This window comes from Drosophila arizonae, chromosome 3, assembly GCF_054131065.1.
Source record: "Drosophila arizonae isolate 15081-1271.41 chromosome 3, UAZ_ARI_1.0, whole genome shotgun sequence".
Classification (NCBI taxonomy): domain Eukaryota; kingdom Metazoa; phylum Arthropoda; class Insecta; order Diptera; family Drosophilidae; genus Drosophila; species Drosophila arizonae.
Genome location: NC_142923.1, coordinates 23,154,701 through 23,179,084, shown reverse-complemented (window position 1 = coordinate 23,179,084; position 24,384 = coordinate 23,154,701). Strand labels below are relative to the sequence as shown.

The 24,384-nt window shown below is 41.1% G+C and overlaps 4 protein-coding genes across 10 annotated transcripts in view; 2 read left to right on the top strand and 2 right to left on the bottom strand.

The window, feature by feature from the left end:
* Ddr (discoidin domain-containing receptor 2) overlaps positions 1-1,540 on the top strand; it is a 177,832-nt gene extending 176,292 nt beyond the window's left edge. For all 3 annotated transcript variants that reach the window (XM_089465370.1, XM_089465368.1, XM_089465369.1), the window contains one exon: positions 54-1,540. In XM_089465370.1, the coding sequence (XP_089321496.1) occupies positions 54-218 (165 nt within the window). In that variant the 3' untranslated portion in view covers positions 219-1,540. The remainder of the gene's footprint in view (positions 1-53) is intronic.
* The window catches only part of LOC149269917 (uncharacterized), a 155,283-nt gene extending 150,275 nt beyond the window's left edge, over positions 1-5,008 (bottom strand). The window contains exons 1-2 of the mRNA XM_089465371.1: positions 4,589-5,008; positions 679-737 (exon numbers count right to left, since the gene is read on the bottom strand). The gene's annotated coding sequence lies outside the window, so the exon portion shown is untranslated. The remainder of the gene's footprint in view (positions 1-678; positions 738-4,588) is intronic.
* Positions 5,009-6,107: 1,099 nt separating this feature from the next.
* Positions 6,108-17,386, top strand: PDZ-GEF (PDZ domain-containing guanine nucleotide exchange factor). 5 transcript variants are annotated; one of them, XM_018003265.2, is made up of 8 exons: positions 6,108-6,252; positions 8,389-8,526; positions 8,637-8,894; positions 9,000-12,741; positions 13,855-14,004; positions 14,471-14,998; positions 15,728-15,840; positions 15,910-17,386. In XM_018003265.2, the coding sequence occupies exons 2-7, from the start codon at positions 8,497-8,499 to the stop codon at positions 15,793-15,795; spliced, it is 4,776 nt and encodes a 1,591-aa protein (XP_017858754.1). In that variant the 5' UTR covers positions 6,108-6,252; positions 8,389-8,496; the 3' UTR covers positions 15,796-15,840; positions 15,910-17,386. The 5 variants fall into 5 exon arrangements, with proteins under 5 accessions (XP_017858754.1, XP_017858753.1, XP_017858755.1 ...); XM_018003264.2 differs by having other exon boundaries at positions 6,120-6,502; XM_018003266.2 differs by having other exon boundaries at positions 6,120-6,542.
* A 94-nt stretch (positions 17,387-17,480) lies between these two features.
* On the bottom strand, positions 17,481-24,290 carry Pez (protein tyrosine phosphatase non-receptor pez). Its single transcript, XM_018003270.2, has 7 exons — positions 23,857-24,290; positions 20,660-22,742; positions 19,647-20,559; positions 19,368-19,586; positions 19,130-19,306; positions 18,731-19,054; positions 17,481-18,670 (listed from the first exon to the last, which is right to left on the bottom strand). Exons 1-7 carry the CDS (start codon positions 23,939-23,941, stop codon positions 18,542-18,544), a joined length of 3,930 nt encoding a protein of 1,309 aa, XP_017858759.1. The 5' UTR covers positions 23,942-24,290; the 3' UTR covers positions 17,481-18,541.
* Between the last annotated feature and the right edge of the window lie 94 nt (positions 24,291-24,384).

Genomic DNA, 24,384 nt, shown 5'->3' with positions numbered 1-24,384 from the left:
CAACTGTATACATCGAGCTTATCCATGTATAATATATATGTATATATTTGCAGGAACTGTTGCCAATGCCACTCAACTGTCCGCGCGAAATTTACGATCTCATGTGCGAATGCTGGCAACGCAACGAATCAAGTCGTCCCAATTTCCGGGAGATACATTTGTTTCTGCAGCGCAAGAATTTAGGTTTTAAGCCCAACACCCAAACGCTGATGTATTGAAATTGTAAAAAAAAAAAAAAAAAACACACACACAAGCAAAATAATGAAAAAGAACCCACTCACGATTTTAGCACATATTTGAAATACATTTAGGTATATATGCATATATCATATATTACATGGTAAACTTTAATATAAAACAGCTAAAGAAAAACAAAATCTGAATAAAAAGAAAACACAATGCGAATTTTATGCATTTATATGAGAAAATGCATTTAAAAATAAACGATATGCAAGCTAAACTACGGCTAGTCGTATTTCAGATATCCCCAACCAAACTTTTATCAAGTTTAAAACATTTAAGCTCTAGTTGACTGAGAGATACCCGGAAATCATTATTTTAAACTGATTATATGCGTGGCTATTATACATATATTGTATGGGTTTAGGGTAATAATCAAAGAATACCGCAGTATATTGGTTAGACATATGTATAATGTATGTAATAATAGTGACTTACCTATTGTTGTCCGTACTATACATCCACTGATTTTCACTTTCACATTACACTACACCATTCTGAAATGGAAAAAATAAGCATATTAAGATTTAACATAAATAATATTAACAATCTTCGATCAAATTTTTCTTTAATTTGATACCTTTTCTCACCCTTAATATTAAACCAAATTAAGTTCAATTACTCAAAGAAATCCCTTGTATCCATCCACTAATTTTAGTTTTCACACTAATATAAAATTAAAGAACAAAATTATTTACTTCGATCAAATTCCTTTTAATGTGATACCTTTTCCGACATTATAATTTAGTTCTTTAAAATAAAGATATATTTATATTACATTCAAATTCAATTCAATTAACTTAAAAACATTTGTTTTGGTTTCTGTTCGGTTGGGGCATAATACACTTAATACAACATAATAATATCTATATATACATATTATAAGTGATTTATTGGTCAAACACAGGAGATGCTTAGTATTAGCTTAGCTTTAAGTTCAAATTCAAGTCAATAGCTTAAGATTTTTGCATTCGAACATAATTGAAATAGCATTGTAAATATAGACTTCAAGAGATAGAGAAACTATACACAATTCACAGTTTTTGGCATATGATAGACCTAAGTATTTGTAGTCCTGTACGCGTATTCTATGAAATAGAATCTAAAAGAAAGTAAACATTGACATATGTGTGTACCTATCGCTCCTCCACCTGAACGCTATCTATCGAATAATTTTGCTTTAAATGTATATACCCAGAAAATGAAAGGAACTATATTATATACATACATATATATTTATATAAATGTAGTTCTATGCTATCCCCCTCTCAATTAAAAAAAAAAAAAAAAAACATAAAAACTCTATCAACTATGACTCAAAATTGAATTTTGATGGATACAAAATGGAGAGAAAAGAGAAATCTACTATATATCCGAGAACCTGCGTATAATTTTGACAATAACTGTTTCGAGCAACTGAAAATTAGAATTTCAATTTATGCAAAAAATGCTTCTAGAACTGCCTACAAGTAGAGAAGTATGTTCTATATTAAGCTCATATGCTAAGCGTAAATATTCTAATGCTAAGATCATCAATTTTATTTTCAAGCCAATGCTCGAACTTTGAATCACGAGATGACTAAGTCAATTAGACGCATATCAAAATATATTATTTATTCTGACTTACATTAACCTATCACCAATTGTTTTTATTTTGTCTTATTCTAATATCATTAATGAACATTTTACTGTGCCTTTTCCTCGTGTTTCTTTCATATTCCAACATTTTTTATGTGGAAACTAAATTAATTGCTAATCTGAGTTTTATGAATAAGCTTTACGAAGGTTTCGCTGTAGTAACAAAAATGCTTTGATAATATATTAATTATAAACTATAGAAAAGAAGAGAAAATAAATTAATTCGAGCTCGAATTCGGCTAACCGAATCTCAAATGACTTTCCATCGAATCAACTATAAAAAAATATTCAAATGGAAAACCCAAATAATTTTTTGGAGAGTTCATTCAATGAAACATTTGTAATTGTGCAATTGATTTAATTAAAAATCTTATTTCGTAGCATATTCCAATCATAAATGCTGATTTTGCATTGTAGACTCATATAAATGCAATTAAAAACTATTATTAAAAATATATTTATTCCATAAAACAAGTACACAATTGTTTGAAAATGCTGTCGCAAAATTATTAAAAACTAAAGTTTCACTTGCAACGAATCAAATTATGACAAAATTATATGAATTATTTATTAATTTCAAGGCAAATTTAATATATATTGAAAACAACAACAACAATAAATTAAACATTCAGACATTTGAAAAACAAAGAAAAACGTTGAGCACAATCATGTTGAATAAAAGTTTTAAAATTTAAGTGGCTTGAAATAGCAAAAACAAAAACAAAAAAAAATCATAAGAAACTTAATGAAGAAATTACAAATATATAGCTTAAGTAAAAAATTGCAGCAAACATAAAACAAAAACCAAACCGTAATGACATACAAATCCTAAGTACACAAAATGCAAAACGTAAAATGAATTACAAATAAAAATTTCTTGAGCGAACAATCTCCTTGGTGGCGCTTTCCTATGGGTAGGGTCGGAGCTCAGCAAAAGCTGTAGCATCACAACTAAATGAGAATTTGAGCCGCTGCGTGCAAGCCAAACAGCTGAGACTGCGCTCCGGGCGGAGATGTCTTGGGGACCTAAAAACAGACAGAACCACACCAACCACCACCAGCTGGCTGGACTGGCTGACTGGCAATGCGACACCCACTGGGCCCAAGTACTGGGGCAAATTAAATAACATAAAATACAAATCCGCTACAAATCCAAAAGCCAACTACAAAATAATAAACTTATTAATTCAAATTGCGATGGCACCGACACAGCCAGCAGCGACCTGCAAAGGACTTGGCCTCTAGCTGCTGGACTAGCTCTGTCTGGCTGGCTGCTTCGCTGGCTCATCATTGTCGCATTGTTAAATCCTGCAAACATCTGTGTCTCTTGGAGCTCAATTACACACAGCTATTTTTGCACCCTTAGTTTTTCAAAATGCCCTCCTTGCCTGAGAGGTTCTCAGATATTAGCTAGAGATGAACGCGTGAGTGACGTTATATACTAAAAATTCGAGAGTTAACTTTGCAACATATTTTAAATATTTATTTTTTAGTTGACAAACAATATTTTATTTTTGTTCTACAAATGAGCTAGTTTTTATAATTTAAAGCCTGACTAGAGGAATTTATTAAAATTTGTCTTATATTTATCTCTTTTAGATTAAGTTTAATAGGTGCCCAAATTTACTTATGGGTTTTGAATGAACAAAACGGCTAATGTAAATTTAAATACGTACAACATATTTACACATGCGTATGTGTGTCTATTTTTGATCATACTTCTCGCAGCAATAGAACGAAAGACAGACAGACACTCATACACATCCTATAAATTCGCATAGTAACGTCCTTCCACTTACATTGGAAACTTCCAGAAGAGAGTGAAAGAGACAGCTTCAGAAACGAGCGCAGGCAACTCAAAGTACTCTGTTTACTTCCCGACAAATGCCATCCACAATAAATACTCATCTCTCGCTCCTGCACGCTAATCCAAGCGCAAGTAACAGTTAATTTTTTGTCACTTGCCGCTTGTTGCTCAGAGTCGTAGACTGCTCGGTAGCGTTGTTATTGCTGTGTGCGTGAGGCACTTTGTATGTGTGTGTGTCATCCGAAAATGGAATTTAGCAAATTCGCCTGCTAATTGAAAAAAATGCCCGCAGCAAAACAAAAAGAAAATGGCAGCCGAGTCCACAAGTGCTGCACTACTTGAATTTAAAGTAACATTTCTTCCTATGCAATCCAAATCAATAAGTTATTATTTGAAGCTGGCCCTCAGGCGCCCAACTCACTTTTGCTGGCGCGTCTCACGGGGCTGTGGCTGCGCTTATTTGAGTTGGTTTGCTTTGTGAGGCTTGCGAAAGCAAAATCCCAGACGCAATCTTTGATTTTATTGTAAGCAAACGCAAAAACAAAGCAAACGCAAAAAAGGGAAAAAGAACAAACAGCACGAATGCCATTGCCGGCAGCAAAACAAATGCGCTCAGAGATTTCCGTTAGGTTAGAAAAGCAAAACCAACGCCAGCTACAAACCAAAAACCTCAAGGCTAACGCACTAAAGGGCGAAAAGGCAAAAAGCAACAGAGCAATCGGAGTAACGGTTTGCGCTGGTGCTCCACTGGCGATTGCCCACATGCGTAAAGCATTTTAAACAGATAAGCAGCCGAACATGTGCGTAATTCTTATTAAAACATATACATACATGCATATACGTATACCTACATATGTATATGTGTGTACGTGTATGCATATTTTAATATAAGCATAAACTTACCCTTTCATTTTAACTTACTAAGTATTGTCACATTTACATCAACACAATTGCACTAAAAAAAAAACAAGTAAAAAAAATATATGTATGTATATATCACCAGAACTTCACTTACAGCACTCGCGAGTCGCGACGAAGGAACTAACGAAAGCAACAAGTCGCGAAACCTAACGGTTAACGGGTGCTCCACTGCCAATTGGCAAACTGCGCAATACATTTTAAATACATAATTGCAAAGTATGGCGCACGCATACACTCTATTATATTGCATTTCAGCATTACATTACATTACCGACATTTCCACTAATAAACACAATTTATATCTCAAAAAGATAAGTAAAATGCAGTTGCCGCCCTGCACTAAAGAAATTCGCGAAAAAACGTCCTTTAATGTCGGACACTGTTAACATTTACATTGCGATCCACATTTACATTTGCAAAACTTAACGATCAGTTGTATATCGATAGCGAGGTAAACATCGATAAATCGTTAGTACAAGTAATTACAAAGTATTACAACTAATTCCTGCGATAAATCATGTATTAACGAGTGTTTCTAACTCTTGAGCTGCATTAAACTCAAATTTAAAATGTTTTAAGGCCTATAAAGCTGGCAAGCCATAAAAATGCATACGGTGTCAGTGGGCAAAGTCTTAAGCCAGCATTGCCTGCCTGCTGCGCACCTTGGGGATATGAAGTCATCAGCAACAAACCAGCCACACACACACACACACACACTCACTCACACAAACATCCTCTCCTCCTTTTCACACCAGTATGACCCTGCTTGACTTCTTGCGGCTGCAGATCAGGCAAATAGAATGAGACAAAAACAAAATAGCCCACTGCACCTTAAGGATTTGCTTTTTATGTTTATTATTTTCTTCGCCCCGCCTATCTAGCTACATGTTTGTGTTTCCATGTGTGTCTGTGGCATTAGCCACGTGGCTGGCACCCTTCGCCAATTCGACGTGCTAGTTTTACACCCTTGTGTGTACCGAGACTAGACCCCTGCCATCGGCCGTAGGCAAAGCCGCAAACGAAACATGTTGCGTTTTTTATGTGGACCCAGCCTAGATCCCGGAGCTCGAGGGGTTGAGCCGCGCTCCTGTCTTAGGTCATCAATAATGGCGCAAACATGCATTAAAGCCGCTTGCTTTACATTAAGTTAGAAGCGGCTTATTGAAATTGGTACACAACCTGAGCCCTTTTGGCTTCCCTTTTTTTCTACCATTACCGGAAGATGAGACTTGAGCTCCCAGGGGACTCACTACTTTCAATAAAAATTTGTTTGTACATTGTGGACACTTTTTTCCTGCATTGGGTGTTAGCCTTTGTTCTTTGCTAATATAAATAGATGAGTTCACTCAAGGAGTCGGGCTCTTAGTTGAGCTTCAATTTCAAAGGTCGCGCCATAGCTACCAATGCAAGCGCCATCTACGGGCTGTTAGCGCAAGTTACACGTTTGTGTACAGCGCTGCCAACTTGTTCGCATAACAATATCGCGTCGCCACCACAGCTAATCGCTTGAGATATTTAGTTATTTATCTACTAGGGCAACTCTGACGCGTCGAGACCCATTGTGCATTTTTTCTAAATTAAAATGGCATATGCAAGCCCAAAATTAATTAAATAAAGTGCAATACGGAATAATAAAGTGCTTGCTGGTATGCTGCAAATCATAAAGAATAAGAGAAATAGAAATTGATCGTAAATTAAAAGTAGTAGCATTTCTGCTTGAAAAACTATGCGCGTGTGCTCGTGTACGTCTGACTGTAGGTGTGTGCGTGTGCGTGCGTGTATGTGTGAGTGAAATTCCAACAATGCGCAGGGAGCGAGCTGGCTGAAATTTCTTTATGCAAAGCGTACGCAACAAAAACGAAGAAGCCACCGATAAAGCAGGGAAAATTTTTATATGTGAGTGCGTGTGTATTTATATATCGGCAGCTATAAAAAAGTGCGTATAATTAGCAAGTGCAACATCAAGCGCTGTTACATACATACATATATGTATATACATATATAGTTTTAAGGCAGCCTACATCAAACCATTGAACTGTACAAACACGCCCATATTTAGTGTATGTATGGAACGCCAGATTTGCCTGCGTGTATATGTGCATTTGTGTATGTGTGTGAGACAGTGTTTATTTATTACACTTTGATTTTGCAATAAGCTGCTGCTACTGCTGCTCTTGTTGCTATAATAGTCGCTTATCCAACGAACGGAAGTCGTCGCCTACAATTTTCGTGTTTTTATTTTATTATTTTACGCTCCCCCCACACATACACACAGAAAACAATCAAGCTGTCGCACACATGCATACATACATTTATATACCCACACGCTGAATAGTCTGTTGCTGTCAGCGTCGGCGTCGGCGTTAGCAGCGCAGACTCAATTGCATGAGAATTTTTTTTTTTTTTTTAATGTTATATCTCTTGTGTTTTTGTTTTGTTGTCGTCGGCGCGCAGCACTGACTTAATTTATTGGCAGCATTGTTGCTGTTGTTGTTGTTGCGCCTGCTGAAAATGAAAGTGTGTTAGTATATTTGTATGCGTGTACCGCAAATTGTGCGCCCAGTGAAACAAAAGCAAAAAACAAACAAACAAACAAAATTGACCAATAAAATCTCACAGCAATTTTTTGTTGTAGTCTTTTTCCTTTTTTACAAGAGATTATTAAAGAGATTTCATATTTTGCAGCTTAATTAGGTAGAGTTTGCCTTTTACGCAAAATGTGAAAGAGCAAAGAAATAAAAACAAAAAATATAGAAATATAGAAATTTATTTCTATATTATAAATATGTATGTAAATACTTACATTACTATAAAATGCAAAACTGGCTTCAAATTTTTCGCCTTAAATTATAAATATTCAGTTTGAAAAGTTTGGAATTATTTCATTTTAATTTTATTTTAATAATTAATTTAATACAGTAGGGTCAATATTATTGTGAAAAATGTATATTAGTAAAGTTCTTTAATAGTAAAACATTAAATAAATAAATTATCTAGTCAAAAGAAAATTAAATAAATATAATTTAAGTTACAATATTGTAGAAATACATTTTAAAACAAAAAATAACAAAAGACTCCATATTGGAATATTTCTGAAAACAAAAAAAAAAAAATTTTCGTTTATAAAAAAAAAAAAAAAAAAAAAAACAAACAAACAAATATTTCATATTATATTATAAGATTATTACAAAAAAAAAATTATATTTTATATAGTTTATTATATTACCTAAAGTAGAGATTTCTTATTTATTAAACTAAAGTATTTCAAATCAATTTACTATAAAAGTGAATAATTCTTCTATATTTATTTATTATATATAAAGAAAAAAAAATATAATTATCTATTTTGATTGTTGAGCCTCAAACAGAGATAATTCGTATCACTTAAATGCAAGGTGTTAACGATTAAAAAAAAAAAAAAAAAAAAAAAAAAAAAAAAAAAAAGCACAATTTTTTGTGATAACAGGGATTGAATAACAAATTTTAATGTTTTTTCAGAAAAGATTAATTATATATATTTTTATAAATAATTTAATATTTAATCTCGCAATTAGCTGCGCTGAATCTTATTTCTGATTAGTTTTAAATGACTATTATATATATAGTATTTGTATAGGCGCATATATTTATACGATAATGCTCCTCTAATATAAATTCGTGTGCAGTTGCATTCAATGCTTCTTTTTGTCAAGTGCGGGCGGTTCTTTCAACTTTGAATAGAAATTATAAAATATTTAGCATATTTAAACGTGGTTAATTTGAATTCGTTTTGCTCGTTGCAGCTTAATCGCAAAGTCTAAAGTTCAGTCCACATATCATTCAAGTGATTGGCATGCCGTAGCTGCAGTAGCCGAAGCAGCAGCAGCAGCAGCAGCATTAGCAGCCCCTTAATGGATCCATATCATCATATCAGACATCATGTGAGTGGCTTGACTTGAATATCTTGAATATCTCATATCTCATTGTATGCCCATTAAGAACTTCCTTTTACTTTCTATCTATCTCTCTTTGTCTGTCTCTTTGTGTACAGTATCCACCCACTAGCACAGCCAGCTCAACTATTGTTGGCAGCGGCACCGTCACCAACACCGGCTCAGTCAATCGACCAGAATTGCATCAAAAATGCAATCGTGGCTCTCATTCAAGTGACACAAGTTCAGCGTACAGCGGCAGCGACACAATGGCCTCTGTCTATGGCTCATCCCTGGAGGCCGAGGAGATTGATCTCTCCGGCCTCGTTGAGTCTGTGGTGGACTCCGATGAGGAAGATCTAGCCGAAAGCATGGATGTGAGTTGGTCATATCGAACAAGAGAATACAAAATATGTATAGAAGCTCCTGCGAAATCTTTGTTCTAATTCTTATCCTCCCTCTCTCTCTCTCTCTCCTGGTAGAGCCTAAACGTGCGAGATGCCGTACGCGATTGTCTCGAAAAGGATCCATCAGAGCGCAGCGAAGATGATGTGGAAATTCTGCTGGAGTTCACGCAGGGCCTCAAGGCATTCACAAACATAACGCTAGCGGTGCGACGGGCCCTCTGCTCGGTGATGGTGTTCGCTGTGGTGGATAAGGCCGGCACGGTGGTCATGTCGGATGGCGAGGAGCTCGACTCCTGGTCGGTGCTGATCAACGGTGCCGTTGAGATCGAGCATGCGAATGGCACACGCGAAGAGCTGCAGATGGGCGATTCGTTTGGCATTTTGCCCACCATGGATAAGTTGTATCATCGCGGCGTGATGCGCACCAAGTGCGATGATTGTCAATTTGTGTGCATTACCCAAACCGATTACTATCGCATCCAGCATCAGGGCGAAGAGAATACGCGCCGGCACGAGGATGAGCAGGGCCGGGTGGTAATGGTAACCGAGCTGCGTTCGATTGGCGGCAGCGGTGCAGAGAGCGCGACGACAACGGGCAACGGCTCGGCATCGGCAAATCTGAACACGAAGCGCGGTCATGTGGTCATCCGAGGCACACCCGAGCGTCTGCTGCAGCAGCTTGTCGAAGAGAACTCGATGACCGATCCAACATATGTGGAAGATTTTCTGCTCACGCATCGCATCTTCATACAGAATCCACAGGAGGTGACGCGAAAGCTGTTGCATTGGTTCGATCTGGAGCAGGCGGACACGCACAAGACCCAAGAGCTGAGGGATCGTGTCACGCGTGTCGTGCTGCTGTGGGTGAACAATCATTTTACCGACTTCGAGGCTGACCACGAGATGATGGAGTTCCTGGAGATCTTTGAGGCTGGCCTGGAAAGCAAGAAACTGTTAAGTCAACTGCGCTTGCTGCACATCGCGTGCGCGGCCAAGGCACGCATGCGCAGTTGCATTTTAACGCGTTCCTCACGCGATGAGGCGCTAAATTTTCAAATTATCGGCGGCTATGAGCTGCGAGGCGTGGCCGCAGCCACCGGCAATGCCTCGGTTGGCATTTACATATCGCACGTGGAGCCGGGCTCAAAGGCTCAGGATGTCGGCCTCAAGCGTGGCGATCAAATCCATGAGGTGAATGGCCAATCGCTGGATCATGTGACCAGCAAGCGGGCGTTGGAGCTGCTGACGGGCACCACGCACCTGAGCATTCAGGTGAAAAGCAATTTGCTGGGCTTCAAGGAGATTATGCAAGCACTGGAGCATGGCAGCGGCAGCAATTCAGCTGGCGGCGGCAGCGGCGGCGGCATCAGCAGCAGCGGCAACGGCAGCTTCAAGAGTTTGCGCAGTCCGCGTCGCATTTGCGCCAATGATATTGCCAAGCTGCATGGCCGCAGCGACAGCACCACCGAAGAGCTAACGAGCCGAGCGCACATGGTGCGCCTGAGTTCCGTGGACATGTTGCTCGATCAGCCGGACTGTGCGCCGCCACAGACGCCGCCCGTGAGCGGCGGCAACATGGCTGCAAATTTCATGCAACAGCTGCTGCAGAGCGTCAACTCGAACTCGGCCAAGAAGTGCAGTGCCGAGGATGGCAAGCCGGGTGGATTTATGACGCTGGCGCCGAAGCGTCGACTGCAGAAAGCCTTGGCCAAAATGAATCTACTCAAGCAGCAGCAGCCGCACGTGGGCAGCCTGAACGACAGCGCCGATACGCTGCTCAATGAGCCGCAATCGAAGCCAAAGCTGTCGACCGCCAGCTCGGGCAGCAGCAGCTGCAATTCGACCAACGGCGGCTGCAATGCCACCACTGTCGGACGTTTGTATCAGTCGCAATCGAATCCGGATCTGAGCAGCCTCAACTATGACAACAACATTGAGTCGTCTGGCACGCTGCAGGTCAACTATTTGCAGTCTCACATCCATCGCCCCTCGGCGGCCAGCACGCTGACGAGCAGCTCCATGCTGCCGCCGGACTATCCGGAACATGTGCTCAAGGTGTACAAGTCGGATCAGACGTGCAAGTATGTGCTCATCTACAAGGAGACGACGGCCCATGAGGTGGTCATGTTGACACTGCAGGAGTTTGGCATCCATGATCCCAGCTCGAATTTCTCGCTGTGTGAGGTGAGCGTTGGGGAGGGCGGCATGGTGAAGCAGCGTCGCCTGCCCGACCAGCTGCAGAATCTGGCCGAGCGTATCAGCTTTGCGGCACGCTACTATCTCAAGCTAAACGACAGCACCGAGCCGCTGGTGCCGGACGAGCTGGCCCTGGAGCTGGTGCGCGAGTCGGGCGTTCATTTTCTCCAGCTGAACGCGTATGAGCTGGCCATACAGCTAACACTGCAGGACTTTGCGAACTTCCGGCAGATCGAGTCCACGGAATATATCGACGAGCTGTTCGAGCTGCAATCGAAATACGGCGTGCCCATGCTCAGTAAATTCTCGGAGCTGGTGAATCGTGAGATGTTCTGGGTGGTCAGTGAGATTTGCGCCGAGCACAATATCGTGCGGCGCATGAAGATCGTGAAGCAGTTCATCAAGATAGCGCGCCACTGCAAGGAGTGCCGCAATTTCAACTCCATGTTTGCCATCATATCGGGACTGGGCCACGGCGCCGTGTCGCGCCTGCGCCAGACCTGGGAGAAGCTGCCCTCGAAATATCAGCGGCTGTTCAATGATCTGCAGGATCTGATGGATCCCTCGCGCAACATGTCCAAGTACAGGCAGCTCGTATCGGCTGAGCTGCTCGCCCAGCATCCCATCATACCGTTCTATCCGATTGTGAAAAAGGATCTGACCTTCATCCATTTGGGCAACGATACTCGGGTCGATGGCCTGATCAATTTCGAGAAGCTGCGCATGCTCTCCAAGGAGGTGCGCCTGCTGACGCACATGTGCAGCTCACCCTACGATCTGTTGGCCATATTGGAGCTGAAGGGCCAGACGCCATCGAATGCGCTCTTCTCGCTCAACCAGATGTCCGCCTCGCAGAGCAATGCCGCTGCCGGCACGGTGATTGCGGCCAATGCCGGCCAGGCGACGATCAAGCGACGCAAGAAGTCGACCGCGGCGCCGAATCCCAAGAAAATGTTCGAGGAGGCGCAAATGGTGCGACGGGTGAAGGCCTATTTGAATAGTCTCAAAATACTGAGCGATGAGGATCTGCTGCACAAGCTCTCGCTGGAGTGTGAGCCACCGCACGGCTCCACCTACTCGGGCAGCATATCGCACGGGAATAGCTCGCATCGCAGCGCCGGCAGCGGCAGCATCAATGCCGGCAACACCGGCACCGGCAGCATCAATGCCGGCGGGGATCAGCTGAGCATCTATTCGCACACCAGCTCCAGTTCGGCGCCAAATTCATCGCTGTCGCTGCGCAAGCGACACCCCAGCTCGCCGACGCTCTCCACGACCAGCTCGACGAGCTCCACCAGCGACAATCAGCGTCGCCAGCAGCTGCACAACAATGGACCCAAATTCGGCACCGCCTCACCGCAGGCCGTCAAGAAAATGCTCTCGCTCTCGGAGTCTTCGAAAATACGACCACATCAGCCGTTCGTGCCGCGGCACAGCTCAGCGCTGCCCGGCGTCCTGCCGCCGCTGCATCATTTACATGCGGCGCATGGCTTCAGCACGCCGGCCGGCGCCGGAGGCGGCATTGTGCCAGCTGCTGGTGCTGTGGTGCCGCCGGGCGTGGCCAATGCTCAGTGCACGCCCAGTCCCAGTCCGTGTGCACACCGACGTCTGGCATCGGGAGGTAAGCAGCATCTGCTATTCCCTAGACTTGAGCGATTAGCGAGTTCTGAGTATTTCTGTGCTGGTTTATGGCTGGATTAGGGAATGTCAATCATTGACCTAAGTAAATCTGTTGACTTGGTATTTGAAAAGGAAATTCGACTGATATTTAGAATATGGGAAAAACAAAAGATTTAAATACTTAAAGTGTATTTAAGACAAGTATAATAGAGATTACAGTTGAGCAGATTTTCTATGTATATAGAAATGGTGTTCTGTTAAATCATGGCTAGTTCTAAATGCCTCAAAATAGGTACATATATTTTAATAATATTTAATATAACTCAAACTAACAAATATTTTAGAGAATTTTGAAATGTTAGTCACTTTTCATTTCATGTTAATGTAAAGATTAATGTTAATGTTACTTAAAATGGAGCGAAAGAAAATGGAATCAGTATTGATAGGAAGTACAGTAGTACTCCTCTTATAGCGACGAAATTTCTGGACCCCAGACAAACTTTTATGAGCAAACTTCTACGGTTATAGCGCTTTCCGGGTAAGACGACGGTCGCTTGAGTGTCGTTATAACCGGATTCTACTGTATTTAGGTTTCGCTTCGATTTTATTCAATTCATTTTGAGTACATTTAATTTCAACTTGGGTTTTTTGGATTTTCCATTCATGCATGGCTCTAATACATATGTGAATATAAATGTAAATATTTACATATCAATATAATTATTTATATTACTATAGCTGCAATAGGTGCCTAAAACAGCTGTTCTCCTAAATTGCTGAATAATTAATTTATAGAAAAAGAAAAACAAAAAAAAATGAGAACTTTTATACCCTTAACTCATTGAAAATGAGCTTAATGCTTTAGCAAAAATATATACAACAGGCAAAAAGAGGCGAGGCAGACGCTAATTATTAACCATATTCCATTCCATTTCGTATTCCTGAGATTATCCAATCGATCTCTATTGATAAGTAATTGCTCTGCATGTGTTTTAAGTTGTGTATGTATAAAGGAATTACTCGCAGGGTATTTACTAGTCGTGCACTCCCATAACAGACAATATAAATTGATTGTATTTTAATTGATTCGATTTCCTTTACTCTCCTGCTTCAGGTAACATAATGCCCACACGTGCGATACACGAGCGCTCGCACTCGGACACGCCCGCCCCGCCGCCGCCGTTGCCATCGGTGGACCTATCGCTGGAGAGCAGCAGTGTGACAACGTTTCGTGACTTACCGTTGCGCAAATCCGTGACTTCCGGTAAGTGAATAACGCCCGAAAGCATTGAAAAACTTTCGCCCTGTCGTCATGAAACTAAACGCTTAGACACTGCCTACTAAAAACTAAGAGTTCCATTTTAGCATATATACTAGTTAATAATAAGTATCATGCATAGTTGTAGCATAAATTTAGTTGGCGTTTAGATAATATGTAAAGTTAGTTGTGCTTTAGTATCAACCCCCGCTCCTCGCTTGCATTTGGCTGTTATATATATTATATTATATATATATATATATATATATATATATATAGATAGATGTATCTACTATATATGGTGGTTGGTTATCGCTGCTTTGGCATTTGGTTGTTGGTCTCTTACACTGCTTTATATACACACACAACACACACACATATACACTACTCACATACACCTGTGTGTGTGTGCTGTGACACACTTTACGCTACTTTTACTCTATTTTTATTGTCACAAACAAACACCCAACAGGTTCAGTATCGTCGTGTGATAGTGGGCATGGCTCCTACGCCCAACAGCAGCCGCAGGCGCCGCACCATCCACAACACCACCTGACATACCATCAGCAGCAACAACAACAACAACAACAACAGCAGCAGCAACAAACACAACACAATGAACCGCCACCGCCCGTTTATACGGCTGCCGATTGCCGCCTGTTGCAGCAAATTTCCAACAATGCCGTTACACGGAATTTGAATAGTCCCTGTCAGAGCACGAGCACTCCACCTAGCACACCCACACCACCACCACTAGCACCACAAACACTACAACAACAACAACAACAGCTACCCCAACTGCAACCACCAACAGCATCCATACAGCCACCACAGCTTCCTGCACCGCCAGCGCCTTATATACACATGCGCAGCCACCAGCAGCTGCAGCAAATCCAACAGCAATTGGCCATGCCACCTCCACCACCGCCGGTCTACACCAGCAGCCTGTACAATCATCATCATAGCAATGCGACTAGCAGACACCTGAACCACATGCATGGTAAGTAAGCTGCAACTAGCCTATGGCCTATGGAAACGATAACCAAAGCAACCATGTGCAGCGTAAGAGCAAAAGGGGCAGATGATTTAGTAAAGTGCTTAGCCATGATAGATTGAGGTAGATCTGTAGCGGATAGGTAGGTGAAATCGTGTGATAAATATATTGTATTTATCAGTGCGATAAGCATACGGTATAGTTGTGATTTCAGTTCTTACGATAAGATAAACTATATCTAAAGTATTCAACATTAAAAAGAGTTAAGTTAACCGAGAGTAAATAGCATGCTGTTAAAGCTATGTTGTTTTGATTATGTTAAATACTACTAAAAAATTTTAATTATAAACAAAAATAAATAAATAAATATATTATTTAATAAAAAAGAATTAGGTACATCTTCTACAATTAAATATATAATTTTATTCAACTGATTATTTATGATTTTCAGTTAACAGCGAACAAATAACATGCAGTTCAACCTGCGTTCTGCTAAAATAATGTTAGCTGCTATGCTAAAGCATAGGCTCGCACTATCTTTTGGAGTTTAATATCTGCTATTTAATTTGACACAAATCATTTAAAAAAATTAAACAAAACAAAAAAAAAAAAAAAAACATTTTTCATAAATTTAATATATTAATATATGTATATCATGTTTAAAAATATTGTTTACTTTGATAATTGAATATTAATTAATGAATATACTAATTATTTTTCCTTATTCCTCTGCAGGTGGACCGCCAAATTTTATGGATAGCACCAAGTGCACCATATGTCCCATGCCACCAATGAATCAATAAATCAAACTGTGCTGTTTTAACTACTAAATGTTAATTTAATTAGTTGTGAGTACGAAATTCTATTGAGAAAGAATAATGAAAATCTAATCTTATGTTTTCTCTTATCCTTTACAGCATATATATATATGCCAAAATTTGTTAAATGGTTGTGGTTTCCATGTCACCAGCAACAAAAACACATTCATACATCATATGCACATACACATATACATAGAAGAGGGGCACAACCATGGAAGAGCCGCTGCCTCAAAAAAAAAAAAAAAACCAGACGCGCACACACACAAAAACATATTTACATGTGCGCATACCCATTATCATGAACCCTTTTTTGCTACCCTTTAAATGTTCGATATCCCATTGTCACGTATTCTTAGATTAAGCGCCTAAAGTTTAGTTTATGCTCTATATGTTTTAAGTGGCTTACGATTAATTTTAATTTAGCACAATTCTTTGTAAACATTTTCCTCAAAAAAAAAAAAAAACAAAAACAAAAAAAACGAACAGGAATGATCCACAAAGCTGTTGCCTTCTCGCATACATCAAAAGAAAACGTCTGCAGGCAGACCTATCCAGCAGACTAAATCAAAAAACAAAAACAAAAAATTTGCAATCAAAATCTCTTTTGAAGACTTTCAGTCGGCATTTAAAAAAAATATATATTAACAATTTTTTGCCCAGCACAACAATAATTATAATATTAATGAAAAAAAGGGACGAGGCCGACTCAATCTATTGTATTCCATTTATGTATACCTTAGCTCATACATATATATCTATATGTATATATATACATACAAGATAGTTTTATCTAAAATACACTTACGTATACATATGCAAAATACTGATAAAAGAAAGAAAAAAAAAAACCTTCGCTCCGATTCCAAATATTTAGTTTGTAAGCCGATAGATTTTTTCGAATATTTTTCAAACGTGGTATTTAATATAATTTACGTTAAATGTAAAAACAAAAACAAAATAAGAATCCCAAGAACAATACAAGAAAAGACAAAAACAAAAAAAAAAAGACAAGATATATGAAAGTACAAGCAAATCGAAACCAACCAGAAACAAGAACAAGAAAACTAAAACCTGAGACTTGAAAATGAATCAACAAATATAATAATATTATTGATAATGATAATATAAAAGAATTTTTTGTAAACATATTTCTCTCACACGTTAAGGACTCCAATATTTTTCCATGTGTGTATGTATATATATATGCGATTGTCTGTTATACACATAGATATACATTATATAAATATATACATACAACTATATACAAGAAATCTCCATATATATTTATATATAAATATATGTATACATTGCCCATATACAAACCTGAACAAAGTCTAGCCCAACAATTTATGTTTCGCCTAAACGAAAAAAAAAAAAACAAACAAAATGAAATTTAAAAAACTTGCTAAATGTTTAATGTATACTTGTGCTCTTTTAATGTTTAAGTTAAGATAATGAAAATTCATGCTTTTTATGGCTAACTCGTAAATTGAATGTCAAAACGAAGCATATGTTTGTGCTTTTTTCGCTCGAATTCAATTTTTAATTAAAGTAAAGAAAAAATCTCAAGAAATGGTCATATGCGCTTTATAATCGAATTTTTCTTTTCTAAAGTTGGATAGATAAGAGAAAACTTATTTAGCTCTAGCGTAAACTTTCTTTAAAAAAATCTAAAATCAAACAAAATTTCATTAATTTCATTCTTAAATTAAGAAATTCTTGTTTAGATTTTATACCACTTCTATTTACTACTTAAAATGCCTTTATCTTTACAGAAATCTTGCCTTTAAAAATTTAATATTTTGTTTTAAAGAACTCTGCTTAAATTTCATTAACATTTCATATAACTTGCCTTTAAAACTTTTTATTAAAATTTTTTAAACATATTTTCACTTGATTTTATCCAACTTTAGAAAAAGAAAAGCAAAGATCCAATAAAAATATATTTGCGCAAAGAAAAAACTAAAATGTAATATTAATTCTGCTTGGCCGTTAAATAAAATATTTACAAATTATTTTAATTAAATACTTTATGTAATTCATTTAAGCTACAATATGCATGTGCATTATATATATGTATGTATTTCAGATATATATAATGCCTATATATATTGCAAATTACTTTGGAAAAAGAAAACAAACAAAATACAAAATACATGCAGTATTTCAGAAATTAAACTCAAAAACGATTTCTCTTTATATTTTTTATAGTGTTTATTTAGTGAAACGAAATGCTGAATTTTGTTGTTTAATTGAAAATGTATAATTTTTTATTGCTTTGCGTTGCGTAATGCATATCAATTGGTTAATTAAAAAAATGTGTATAAATAATTTGGCTTTAAACCTAAGCACTATGATTAACACAAAATTCGTTTTGTATCGGGTGGAGCGCTTAAATTGGTTGTTTAACAAATTCTTCAACTCTTAAATATACAAATTTCGGATCATCACAAATCATATAGACAAAATGATCGTAAATGGGTATGGGTGGTATATATATATATATAGTAGTTGCCCAAATGGAAGAACAGTCGCATTTTACTTAGGATTACGGATGAAGTGTATATGAAAACCAAGTCTTTGTGGTTGCCAAAAAGTTGTTCGTTTCTCTTCGTTCTTCGTTCACTCGTTATTCATAGGTTAAAAAGGCTTAAATATTTGAAATACTATTTAGAGCTAACGTTAGCCCCGTATTGGGAATTAGTTGCCGCTGAAATTTCGCTGCCACTTAAATTAAACGAGTGCGCTTCAAATACGTGATGAGCAGATTGTAGATGAATTTGTATTGCGCTAGCGATGGTATGATTTTGTCCCGCTGATGCCGCAGCTGGCCGATGACGCGCGGTATATCCAAGTCCTAAAGCATAACAGACATTAATTTACTATACAGTATATATATTATAGCTATAGCTCCCACCTCATTGTGATCCAGTGTATAGAGCAGTAGATCGGCTGTCAGTGTCACGCCCGAACGGCCGCCTCCCTCCAGACAGTGTATGAGCACGGGTGGATTTGTGTTATGTCCCGGCGGCACCTCGTTTGTCGATGCCAAACGCACCGAATTGAGCTCCTCGAGAAAGTCCAGAAAATGATTGACATCACGTGGACAATTCTGTTCGGCCCAATCGGCGTATTTCAGATGCCACACGGAACGATAGCGACGCGACGGCACATGATATAAACTCAGCTTGCTGGTGGTGCAACGGTCCGTAGTTTGTGAGAATTCCTGAAAGACCTGAAACTGCACATATACGTATATATATATATATTAATATATGTATTATTTGACTATATTATTTGCTGGCTAGTTAGTTACATTTCCAAACTCCATGCACTGTTGCGTGCTGAGCGGTATGTAGCTCATGTCCTCCGTCAACTGCACCACCAAATAAACATCCGCCTCCCACACGCATTGCCAGAAGATACGCATCGTTTGCGACTCCTGGGGTGATTGGGCGACGATGTAGAAACGCTGCTTCGTGCCAACGGTGGCCTAGCAATCGAAGCACAAATTAGAGTTAAAATCAGAGATTGAGTGGAAATGGAAAACTAACCGATATATATGAGGCATTCACGTAGCCATGGCGATTATCTCTCGATGGCGTTAGACGCACGCGATTATCATCGTATGGCAGAAAATTGGGATCATGATTCTTCGGTTCGTTCTCCTCGAGCAAGGCGCAGGAATATTGCGCATGCTCGCGTCTCTTCGGTATGCGTTCGAACTCCAAATAGAGCTGCGAATCCTGCAGTTTATCATTTAAGATCTGGCACTAAAACAAAAGAAAAAGAAGAAGGTTACTGATTAGATCGAGAAACCCAATTTCACTTACCAATTTATCCTTTGAATACTGCCCCGATATGGGCTGCGGCTTGCTGACGCCTGTCGACCAACGATGCGCATTGAGATTGAGATCGTCCTGGGCCAATTTCATTTTCGTTGCCAGCTTGGCCTGCTGCGCCGCCGAGCTGCTGGCCTTCTCGCGGCCCAATGTTGCCGATTTCTGTTTGTCGGGCGTTTTGCTGCGCGACAGAATGTTCCAGCGACGGCGACGCTTCACATCCTTGCTGGCCGACGACGAGCCGGTGGTGTCCAGCGTCGAGTTGAACATCGAGGATGTGGACGCCGATGTGTTGGCAGACAGATTCATGGCACTAAATTGCTGCTGGAGCAGCCCGTCGCCCGTCGGCGAAATCACGTCCACCGTCGACTTGTTCAGGCTGGCCGTCGAGCGATGTTGACGCGGCGGTGCTGTTGCTCCAATGGCGGGCGCTGCGCTGGCCGCCCGAGCTGCTCTCTGTGGCGCCTGTGGCTCCAGGAACTGCAGCTCTGTGCTCGCAGCACGATCCGCGCCCGCATATTTCTTAATATTCCGTGTAATCTCATCGTCCGGCTGGGCATTCACCGTCACCGTCACCACGTTATTGTTGTTGTTGTTGCCGTGGCTGCTGCTGGAGGATTTCGTGTTGGCATGCCGTGCAGCGGGCACTGGCGCCACGGCGCCCGGCGGCGCTGACTGTATGGAGGAGGCGCGTTGACGCATGGCATCCGCATTGGCATTGCTGGCTCCGGTGCTGCCGCCACTGGCTCGCTGCGGCAGCGGCACATTCTCATAGATGGGCTCAATGGAACCGTTCATCGCGCTGCGCTGTAACGGCGTCGGCGTCGTGGCCACCGGCTGAGGACTGCTGGCGGCTGGCGGCGGTGCCGAGCTGCGATAGCCACTGGGCGGCAAAGTGGGCGAACTACAAAGCGACAAATGACAAATGACAAATGTTATTCAGTATATTTATTTATATTATAGTGTTTATTTTAATGCCTGCTGCTAATTGGCAATTTGTTTACCTCTGCACAGCTGCGGCCGCAGCGGCGGCCTGACTCATCGCCGACTGGCGCAGCTGGGACATTATGGACGGCTGCTCCTCAATCATGTTGAGGTTCTCGAATGTGCCGTGCGGCGGCAGATATGGCTGCGAGTGGCCCATGTGCCCGATATACGGATACTGATGCAGCATTGTCGCTCCGGACGATGTCGGCACATTGCCGTGCATGCCGCCGGCGGCGGCGGTGAGCGCCACGAACTGGCCGCCATTGAGCAGTGTGCGATTGGAGACGAGATCGGGCGACGAGCCCGACACATAGTTGCGGTAGCCCTGCAGTGGGCGCGGCGTGGCCACAGCCAGATCCGGCGTCGATGAGGAACTCAAGCGATTCACGGGATACGGCGGTGGAGCCTTGTGTCGCATCATATGCATCCGCTGTGACAGCTCCAAATAGGCAGCAGGTGACTGATGCTGCTGCTGCTGCTGTTGTTGCTGTTGTTGTTGCTGCTGTTGCTGCTGCTGCTGCTGCTGGGTTTGATAGAAGTTCAGATGATGATGGTGGGCATGCAATGCAGCCGCTGGCTGCGCCACGTCCGGATAGCGATGCGCCGCCGTCAAGTGATGGCCGAACAGCAAATTCTCGCCATAGACCGCCGGATTGTGCACATCCGGCTGCGAGCCGGCATAATAGGCGGCAGCATTGCCCGGCGTGGCCAGGGCCAGCGTCACATTGTGCAGATCGGCGGAGGGCGTGCGATATTTCAGCTGCACGGCCGTCTCATAGTCCGGCGCCGGACGATACGTGGGCAGCATGGCCTTCAGGCGTTCGCGTTCGTGTGTGTCCGTGCTGTTGCCGCCATTGATGTTGCTGTTGTGGTGCAGCATGCTGTTGCTGCTGTGCAAATTGTTGTTGCTCAGGTCCAAGCAGCTGCTGCTCTGGCCCAGCAACTGGCTGTGGCTATGGCTGGCGGCTAGCGAAATATTGGACGAGAGCAACTGTTGCTGCTGCTGCTGATGCTGCAACTGTTGTTGATGCTGCTGTTGCAACTGTTGCTGTTGTTGTTGCTGCTGCTGCTGCTGCTGCTGTTGTTGTTGCTGTTGCTGCTGCTGTTGTTGCTCTGCAGCCGCCACATAATCGTATTCCACATAGCCCACACTGTCGCCGCCCAGCGTATTCCCATTGTTGCTCTCCATGTCCGGGCCCACGCTGCTGCCCAGGCTCGAGGGCGTGTCCGTGTCGATGTAACGCTTGAAGAACTTGTGCTGCATGATGCACAGCTTCCAGAAATACCGAGCAGTATCCGCCTCGCTGAAGATGAAGCTGCCCACAATGCTCCCATCGCCGTCCAGCTTATTCTGCTCGATCTTAATGGTGCGCTTATCGATGGTCACCGTATGGAACTCCTTCCAGGGGAAATACTGCCGGCCATTGTCCGCATTCACGACCATTCCATTGATGGCCAACCCGAGCTGCAGATCATTGCCCAGCGTATCCTTGGCCGCGAACCGCTCCTCGCCATATCCATCCAGCTGCTGGCAGCACTGGATATACATCTCCTCCGCCTGGCTCTGATTGAGATGGACAATGCCCGAGTGCTGCTGCAGCACCTCCATGATCAGGCCCTCCAGCATGCTGTCGTCGTTGGCCAGCCCTTGCATGTTGCGCGGCAGCACCAGGGACTTCTTCAGATAGTCCTTCGACTGCTTGTCGCTCTGATAGCTGCTGTCATATTCGCCCTGGCGACAATACAGAGCCAGCAGTATGGCCGTGCGTATATCGCACGCAATGCGCCCCTCGTAGATGTCGCTCTTCAGCTGCAGAAAGTAATAGAAGCGCGTCGCCTCGTCGTTCAGGTGCCGCACGCCCGTCGTCACATAGTGACGCACGCGCAGATACATCTTGTTGTCGGCGGCATATTTGAGCAGCTGGCGGCTGAGCGAACGCTCCAGATCGAGCCATTTGTATTCGTCCTCCTTGTCCTTGACCAGATAGCGCAGGCCAAAGAATTCTGGCTGCTGGATGTAGAGCCGTTGGCACACATTGTCCAGGCACTCCTGTCCCTTGCTCTCCGAGCTGATGGTGCAGTCAACGGTGCTCGAAACATCTGTTGCAGAGATAAATATATGTATGTATGTATAGTATTTGTGTATGTTAGTTAATAGTGGATAAAAACGTGCGCAGATAAAACCCAAAAGCAACAACAACAACAGCAGTAACAATGCTTGGCAACACAGCACGCGCAAATATGCTAATGTACACAGAGATATTTTTGTTGTCTAATCGTTTTTTTTTTTTTTTTTTCTTTTGATTGCCTTCTACGCTTTATTGAGCCACAAAAGCACTATCAACGGATATCGTTGAGCTATTTCTCGCTGCACTGTTAATTTTAACAGTGTGCGCCTGTTACGAACGCAATGACATTGGCTTCAAAATATTGAACAGTAGCCAAGCTGATGAATAAGTAAAGCTTTTAAATAAATTTATAATTATTTCAATCAGTTACATTTTTAATACACTTTTAAGATCAAACATATTGAATTTTCAATTAGGTAAATTATTTTTTAATTCTTAATATAAATCAAAATATTTTATTAATGGATAATCAAACATTTATTTCTACTTCTCATTCTTATTACCTTTATTTTTATGTTACTGAACTTTTACTGTAATTATTCTAAGCCAGTGTCATTTCAGCATAAGCTATGTAGCTGCTAACTTTTAACAGCTGGAGCCTGTTAACGCTGTTAACAGTGGCGCAACAAGTCATATATAAGAAATCAGAAAACTGCTGTATTTGTTTTTGTTGTTGCGGTTGTTGTTGTCGCTGATATGTTTTTGGCGAAAAAGCGAATTCCGAAACGAAAACTAGTCGTAACGAAAGTCGTAAATGTTAGCTACGATAAAGGCACGGTTTATCTGCTTGCTCTTGTTGCTGGCCTTATAAAAGAAATAACAAACAATTATATGTTTCCAATTAAAAACGCGCAAATGAGTAAATAAATCAACAAGTGTAAAACTTGACGGCAGCTGCGTATCTTGTTGCCGTTGTTGTTGTTGCTTTGATGTTGTTGTTTTGGGCGACTCATAGACTTGTTCAATTGAAAATTTGAACACTTGTGTTATTGATAGTCTTCTTTCAATTGCTGTTATTGTTGCTGTTAAGCTGATACGCCCCCATAGACGCACTCACGCACACACACTCGTACACGCACACTCACCTAGCAAATGATGCACATTTATAACAAATAGATTTTTGGACGTCACATTATATTGTCGACATTTTTTAAAGAATTTCAGTGGCATTTCCGTGGCGTTGTGTATGAAGCGAAGACACGCTGCTGTTGTTGGCTTGTTGTTGTTGGTATCGGAGTTGTTGTTGTTGGCCAGCAGGTACCAACGACATTTGCATGTAAATTACACAATTGGAATTTGTTGGATGTTGTTATTTTTTAAATATTTTCTAGCTGCTTGCGTACAGCTTTTAAGGCACTTTGAATCGAACACAGTTGTGTGTACACGTTAAGCATTAAAATTTTATAATTAAAGCTTATTTAAAGTCGTTGCGGAAAAAATAAATAAAAGCGTTAACAGAAAAACTAAAACGAAAGAGTAGTTTGGTCGTGGTATCGAAAGAGACGAATGAGTACACGACTGTTAGGGATGTGCGTATTGCCGATAGTATACGCTAACAGTATGCTGTTAATCTGGCGTGCTTATTGTCTCTCCAAAAAGTAAACAGCAAAATT

Bases quoted from the DNA above. Each gene is read 5' to 3' on its own strand.
- PDZ-GEF (XM_018003265.2), top strand. From the start codon at position 8,497: ATGGATCCATATCATCATATCAGACATCAT. The intron at 8,527-8,636 runs GTGAGTGGCTTG...CTTTGTGTACAG, and splicing joins ATCATCATATCAGACATCAT to TATCCACCCACTAGCACAGC. The intron at 12,742-13,854 runs GTAAGCAGCATC...CTCCTGCTTCAG, and splicing joins CCGACGTCTGGCATCGGGAG to GTAACATAATGCCCACACGT.
- Pez (XM_018003270.2), bottom strand. From the start codon at position 23,941: ATGCCACTGAAATTCTTTAAAAAATGTCGACAATATAATGTGACGTCC. The intron at 22,743-23,856 runs GTGAGTGTGCGT...TCTCTGCAACAG, and splicing joins AAATGTGCATCATTTGCTAG to ATGTTTCGAGCACCGTTGAC. The intron at 19,307-19,367 runs GTTAGTTTTCCA...TTCGATTGCTAG, and splicing joins TGAATGCCTCATATATATCG to GCCACCGTTGGCACGAAGCA.